At 44.7% G+C, this 7,510-nt stretch overlaps 1 protein-coding gene across 4 annotated transcripts in view; it reads left to right on the top strand.

Annotated features, from left to right (window-relative positions):
• The first annotated feature begins 393 nt into the window (after positions 1-393).
• Positions 394-7,510, top strand: part of fer1l4 (fer-1 like family member 4) — a 31,430-nt gene continuing 24,313 nt past the window's right edge. For 2 of the 4 annotated variants that reach the window (XM_061833449.1, XM_061833447.1), the window contains exons 1-8: positions 394-478; positions 2,524-2,579; positions 3,151-3,239; positions 4,531-4,630; positions 4,720-4,814; positions 5,522-5,587; positions 5,674-5,841; positions 7,036-7,096. In XM_061833449.1, the coding sequence (XP_061689433.1) occupies positions 400-478; positions 2,524-2,579; positions 3,151-3,239; positions 4,531-4,630; positions 4,720-4,814; positions 5,522-5,587; positions 5,674-5,841; positions 7,036-7,096 (714 nt within the window). In that variant the 5' untranslated portion in view covers positions 394-399. Of the gene's footprint in view, positions 479-2,475; positions 2,580-3,150; positions 3,240-4,530; positions 4,631-4,719; positions 4,815-5,521; positions 5,588-5,673; positions 5,842-7,035; positions 7,097-7,510 lie in introns of those variants that run through there. The other 2 variants (XM_061833448.1, XM_061833450.1) reach the window with 2 other exon arrangements.

The raw sequence follows: 7,510 nt of genomic DNA, 5'->3' as shown, positions 1-7,510 counted from the left end.
TGGCAAGCAGTCCAGGGTGTACCCCGCCTCCTGCCCGTTGACAGCTGGACCCAAGTCCAGCAGTCCGGCACCTTGAGCACCTGCCTCCAAAATATCTATGCACGTGCCTGGTTGGGGGTCTTGGAAAATGCGTTCAAACGGGTCGCTTTGACTCAACGACGCGTCGGATTGTGTTCCACTTCTGAGGTTTCCGCGGAAGCCATCTTGTTTGCACTGCAGGCGTATGTACGTAGTCAAAGGAGGAAACTTGTTAAGCCAGTCGAGCATCTTCGGCTGGCCCAACGACGTCGGACGGGACCACCCCGGAGGGGAAGGCGCAAAACCGCAGCCGGTCGGGATGTCGACACCTGCAGACGCGCTGATGGGATTCTCTCGTCGGGGGGCTCACTCGTCTTTGTCATGTCCATCAGCGTGACCGTGAGGAAGGTCTCCAACCTGCCGGGAGGATCCCAACGCAGAGTGGAGCTCACCTTCAGAGGTTAGTCGTCAACACAGTTTAAAAAAAAGGGGGGGGGGGGGGACGACAGAGAGATGGCAGAAACGGCCCCCCCTCCCAAAAAAAGGTGGAAGTTGAAACAAGCTTCTGCTGCTGTTGACATTTTGCATTCAAGACTGTTTTTCTGTATTTTTTTTTTTTTTTTTTTGGACCCTACAGCAATTTACAGGTAACAAAAGTATTTGGAGAACTGACCCAGTTGGAAATAAATATGGGTCATTTTCATATAATTTCATCAGTAACGGTAAAGACACGCCTCGCCAGATTTCCCTCTTAAAATAACAGATCTGAGAAGGAAAAAAAAATCTTTTAAATGGATATTTTTCACACTTTTGGTGCCAAAATGTTATCCCGTGTTGTTCCAAGTGAAGTTTGATGATTTCTATCTGATTTCCCCCCATTGCTCAAATTGCCTTTTGTGTGAAAAACTAACACAAATACAGATGGTCCAAGGAATCCTTTTTTAAAATTTCTTTCCAAACGTCACTCAAGTTCTCTTTACTGTTAATGTGTGGTTATGTTATTGCAGTACCCCAGAGGGGTCTGTTATGGAAGTAAATGTGTGCCACTGGGGTTTGAATAAAAAAATGCCACAGAAAATTTGATGTTGTAAAATTCACCTTGTGATTTCAAAGTGATCACATTTTCAATAGTTGTATTTCAGTTTAACTTTTTAATGTTAACAAATTCGCAATGTAAAAAAAATTCAACCTTTAAAATTCAAAACGCAATATTTTCAGTCTCCAGAGATTCAACTGGCCACAATTCGCTGGGTGAAATTCAGTGTTAAGAAGGCAGGGTTATTTCAGGTCAGAACCCAACACCCAGCCAATCCAGTTGCGCTTTCTTAGTCACGTGACTTCACGTTAAATTTCAGACAGCGAATTGTAGCCGGTTGGATCTCAGGAGACTGAAAATATTGCGTTTAAATTTTTAAAGGTTGAATTTTTTTTAGATGGCGAATTTGTTAGCGTTAAAAAGTTAAACTGAAACACAGCTATTGAAAATGTGATCACTTTGAAATAGCGATGTAAATTTTACAACATAAAATTTTCAGTGGCGTTTTAATTTCAAATCCTGGTGGCACATATTTACCGTAATTTCCTGCCTACAAGCCGCGACTTTTTTCACACGCTTTCAACCCTGCGGTTTATGCTGTGATGCGGCTTGAGCGTTAGCATTAGTGCGGCGATAGCGTTAGCGCACCTGCCTATGAGCCTCGGTACGCAGAGTTTACTGCTAGTGCCACGCTAGCGTTAGTGCCATACTAGCGTTAGCGCACCTGGCTCTTAAGCCTCGGTACGCAGAAACTTTAACGCTAGCGCGGTGCTAGCGTTAGCGCCGTGCTAGCATTAGCGCAGTGCTAGCGTTAGCATGGTGCTAACGTTAGTGCACCTGGTTATGAGCCGAGTTACGCGGCGCTAGCATTAAATTCTTTTTGTGTACCGAGGCTTATAACCAGGTGCACTAATGCTAGCACCACAATAACGCAGCGCGGTGCTAAGTTTCAAAGTTTCTGCGTACCGAGGCTTAAGAGTCAGGTGCGCTGTGTAGGCCGAGAATAACGCTACATCCATCGGTCTGTGAGCTGAAGCTGCAGGATGTAGAAGCCATTTTGCAATCACACAGTGGGAGACAGCAAAAATAGATGGTTATTTGTTGATTTATATGAATGATGGTGTGGTTAAAAATCATTTTTAATTCTCCGGCTGTCGTTTCTCAAAGATTCTCAACTAAAAACTTTTTATTTTCTAAATTATGACAATTTTCTCAAAAGTGATGATTGCTGAAGGATTACAACTTTTTTTTTTTTAATCAAGGAAAACAGACTATTCTTGTGACATTTTTGTTAATATCAGACCTTTTTTTCCCCGACAACACAAGTTTTCTTTGAAATCCATGCCTTAATATTTCTTCCACAAAGAAATATGACTTCCTTCTTGCAACGCTACAACGTCATTGTTGAAGTATTTTTTCCCGTTGCTATGGTGATTTTTTTTTTTTCTTCCCGTGTGCGCATCCTCCAGGATTCACCCAGAAGACCAGGGTGGTGCACGGCGAGGGCGCGGCGGTCTTCAACGAGGTCCGTCCAATTAGAGCGCAGGCGAGCTACGACGTGGTGTCCTGTGTGCGATTTCCAGCGGGATTGTCCCAATTCTCTGTGGGCTTCCGATTGAAAGTGTTTTCATGGAAGTGATGAGAAACGCGCAGACATGCAGTAGCGCAGCCACTCCTTGAGTACACACGTGCTGCGAGTTGGTGTTCTTGTACTGCTTGTGTACTCGGAGATACATCCCGAAAAGCCTCGTCTAAAAGTAGCGCATCGGCGCACTGGCCGAGGATACGGAAAGTATCTGGGCCGTTTCCAGAGTCGATTCGGAATTTATCCAGAATGTGACCGTCCCAGAATGTATCCACAATGTTTCCGTAATGTGCGTACATGAACGTGAACGTACCAGAAAGTATCTGGCGTGTGTCTTGAGTGTATCTGGAATGTAACTGGAATTGACCCAGAATGTAATCGGAATCTATCCGGAATGTAACAAGAGTTTCCTGAATGTCAGCCGAATGCAACCTTGTATCATTTTAATAATTTTACAATTTGACTCTTCAGGCGTGACCACGTGCGTTTGTGTGTGTTTGTGCGTGCGCAGTCCTTCCGCTGGCCTCACTACGGCAAAGTGATCCGACATGAAGTGTTGACCATCGCCGTTTACAACTTCAGTAAAGTCTTCTCCAACAGGTAAGACACACACACGCAATCATGTCAGTCACTTCTTTAGTTCAGTTGTTGGTGGCACAGGGACGGACCGCTTGGCACATTGGTGTCAAACTCAAGGCCCGGGGGGCCAGATCCGGCCCGCCCCATGATTTTATGAGGCCCGCAAAGGCAAATCATGTGTATCAACTTCCATCCATCCATTCATTTTCTTCGCCGCTTATCCTCACGAAGGTCGCGGGGAGCGCCGGAGCCTATCCCAGCTGTCAACGGGGCAGGAGGCAGGGTAGACCCTGAATTGGTCGCCAGCCGATCGCAGGGCAAATCGAGACAAACAGCCGCACTCACAATCACACTTACAGGCAATTTAGAGTATCCAATTAATGTTTTTGGAATGTGGGAGGAAACCGGAGTGCCCGGAGAAAACCCACGCAAGCACGGGGAGAACATGCAAACTCTACACAGGTGGGTCTGGGATTTAACCCTGGACCTCAGACCTGTGAGGCCAACGCTTTAACAGCTGCACCATTGTGCCGTCCTGTATCAACTTCCATGATTTTAATTAAAATCTGTACCAAAATGTCATATCATAAATGATCATGGCGGCACAGTGGATCTGCTGGTAAAAACATTGGCCTCACAGCTCTGAGGTCCCGGGTTCGATCCCGGACCCGCCTGTGTGGGGTTTGCATGTTCTTCCTGTGCCTGCGTAGGTTTCCTCTGGACTCACTGGTTTCCTCCCACATCCCAAAAACATGCAACAACTGCGATTAGCTGGCAACCAGTTCAGGGTGTACCCCACCTCCTGCCCCTTGACAGCTGGGATAGGCTCCGGCACTCTCCGCGACCCTCATGAGGATAAGCGGCAAAGAAAATGAATGGATGGATAAATGACCATCTTGCAATATTGCAAGCCTTTTTGTGTTACCAAACATCAGCGCTAGTTGATTTCTGAGTCCAAAAGTAGCCCATCCATCCATCCATTTCCTTGGTTGCTTATCCTCACAAGGATTTTATTTATGTACTGAGCGAGTGAGTGAGTTACTTGATTGACTTGTTGCGTTGTTTATTTGATTGTAGTTGAACATTCATCTTTTTATTTAGTTTGTTTTCTTTAGTCACTGTTTGGTTAGCATGTTGTTAAATTGTTGATTGTTCAGTTCGTTCTTTATTGGCGTTTGTTCATTGTTTCATAAGTTAGTTGTTTAATTTTTTAGGGATTTAGATGTTTCGTTAATTTGTGGTTTCGGCAAATAACACACTCAACACCGTTCACACTGTGTGTGTTTGTGTGTTCACGTGTGTGTTTGTGTAGACTCCTAGGTAAGCTGGTTGTGGGCCTCCAGCACATCGTTACATCGGGGAGGCTGTTGCTACGGGAACCACTCACCGACGGCAACCATCTCCTGACTGACGTGAGTGTGTGTGTGTGTGTGTGTGTGTGTGTGTGTGTGTGTGTGTGCATATGCGCATCTGTGGTCACGATGTGGTCTGTGGCGCGCAGATCTACGTGGAATTGGACGTGCACTACCATCCGGTGGAGGGCGCTGCAGGAGGGTGGGACGGGCAGGACTTCATCAGAGTAGAGGACGACGGCGGGTAAGAAGTCGGTTTTAAATTCAAAATAATAATAATTTTAAAAAAAAAAGCAGAAAGCCTGTCATTGGATGAACGTTTGTGAGGTCACTTGTCGCAGGGCAGAATTCAAATTTCCTCGCCACGTGGCTTACATCCTGGATGCGCTCGCTTACTCGTGCCAAAGCATCATCTCGGAACAAACGACACATTAACGAATAGGTGTCAAAGTCAAGGCCGGGGGGGCAGATGTGGCCAGAGAGGTCATTTTATGTGGCCCGCAAAAGTAAATCATAAATCAGGTGCATCAATTTCAGGTTTCTTGCTAAAATCTGTTTCAAGATTAAAAATTGTCTTCACTTTTGTTAACGTCGACAGATTGAAGGCATTTATTTAGTTATCGAAGCACTTTTTAAAGTTAACTGAACAATAGTTGAAAAAATTGTTGTGATTGAGTTCAAATTTAAAAAGTCGTTATCCATCAGTGTTTTTGTGAATAAGCAATAATAAAGGTGTCATAGGTGACGCTGCATTTCAATTTTTACAGCGATAACGGCCCACTGAGGGGAACCATAATTACATTTTGACCTTTGACAAAAATAAGTTTGACGTCCCAGCTTTAACCCAAATTTCTTGACGGATTCTTCGTTACCTCCGCCAAGTTCGTTGGTTGGTTGATTTCTTTATTGTTGGGCTACAAAGTTTTTGATTAAGGTTCATTTGTTGGCTAGTTTTGGATTTGCGCTGTTCAGATCATCGCAGGGCTTGCAGAATGAAGCCTTTGAAGATGACGAGAGGTGAGAGTGACGTCACGTCACAGTCACGCGAGTGAACGCTCGTCGCTTCCGAGTGTGGACAAAAGCATCGCGGTGTGCCCCCCAAGCCCTCAGACGCTGAGTCGGCCCGAGAGGCAACTGGAGAGGGAGGCTCGGTATCTGGGACGCAGACTCGTCCAGGAGCAAGGCGACTACGGCGACGACTACGACGACGACGACCTGGACGACCTGCTGGACTTGGAGGCCTGCGACATCGTCTTCACTCCTTTGATGAGGTCGGTTCACCATGTACTGTACGACGGTCCCCTTTGGTCAGTAACAGTAAATCAGTCCAGTGGTGCCTTGATTGATCCGTTTTAGCCATTTGGTGACCAAGTTCATAACTCACCTTCATTCTCCTTGTGTTTATATATGTATTTTTGTGTATCCATCCATTTTCCTCTTCATATCCGAGTTGGGGTCACGGGGGGGGGCTGCAGCTTTAGCAGCATATCCTGGGTGGTCCCCGAGATCTCCTCCCGATGGGGCGAAGTTTGTTTATCCCATTAAGTACAGTGACGCCTCGGTTCTCCACCACAATCCGTTCCAGAAAAAGGTTTGAGAAGTGATGTGTTTGAAAACCAAATTGATGTTTCCCATTACTATGAATGGAAAAAGAAATAATGCGTTCCAAGTCTAAAAAAATTGGGGTTTTTAAAGCATTTTGTTTTAGCTTTTGCTGACAATAAACTGCATAGTAGAAATACATATATAGTTTAATAATTTATATAATAAAATATTTTAAGAAATATATTTATTTTTTGCTTAAAATGTATGCAATAGTAGTAGAATACGTAATATCTGTAGCGACTTGGGGCCCCCAGCCTTGTAAACTTTTTTTATTAAGAAAAGTGCAGAATAACTTTAAAGACGCAACTTGCTTTCTTTGGAGCCATGATCGGGGGTTAATACCGTAGTCCTCGATAAGAAGAAAAACAACAGTCACTACCGGGACACGTCTGTGTACAGAGTCCTTAAAGTTCACTGGTTGCGCCGCGTGCATTATGTCATTTCCATTTTTTTTTTGAGGTGCGTTCGAACAAACAACAAAACGCGTTGTGGGTGGATCAGCCGCTTGCGCCGTACGCACTATGTTATTTCCGGGTTTTTTGGCGGCGTGGGAATTCACAACAAAGCGCGTCGTGGGTCAGCTGGTCTGGCCGTGCGCAATATGTTATTTCCGGGTTTTGTGGGGGCGTTGGAGTACCGATTTTCGTTCGAAAACAGGAGCAAAAAAGATCTTGAAATTTTCGTTCGAAAACGGAGATGTTCGAGAACTGAGGTGGCATTACTGTATATTTTTTAACATGGATACAGAGTTATTATGTGCCTTCCGGAACAACATTGAGTTGTTCTGCCTGTCATTATACATTGGTGGCACTGATAGAAAAATAAAGGGGCATTATTTGAGTGTGTGTTTGTGTGTGTAGCCGTTCCAGACCACTGTCCCGGCATGTTGCTGCAGCCACGCCTAAAGTTCAAAGTTTCCAGGTAAGAACTACAAAAACCTGCGAGGAGTAATTCTTTTGAAAGGTCCAGGTTTGAATTTGTCTGAATTTTGTCTCTTTTGCTAATGAAATTGGGACAAAGCAAATTCCAGGGTAAATTATTGTTCCTGAAAAGACGAACCTGCTAGGGCGATAGTATGTTCAAAAGGTCCTGGAAACTTGGCTGAATTTAGTTCCGTGGTTATTTATTGAGCCTACAAGAAAACCTTGCTAAAGGGGTCATCTTTTGGAGCTATAAGCCTTGAATTGAGTTGTAAGATAATGTATCAGAGGTGAAACAAGACCCTACTATGGGACTAGTACAGAATCTCAAAAAGCCCAAGAAACCTTTCAATGTGAACTACTGGGTAAGTAATTCATCAGGGCAAAAGAAGATCTTGCTAAAGGGGGTAGTACA

Source organism: Syngnathoides biaculeatus, chromosome 10, assembly GCF_019802595.1.
Source record: "Syngnathoides biaculeatus isolate LvHL_M chromosome 10, ASM1980259v1, whole genome shotgun sequence".
Taxonomy (NCBI): domain Eukaryota; kingdom Metazoa; phylum Chordata; class Actinopteri; order Syngnathiformes; family Syngnathidae; genus Syngnathoides; species Syngnathoides biaculeatus.
This window is presented reverse-complemented; position numbering and strand designations above follow the sequence as displayed.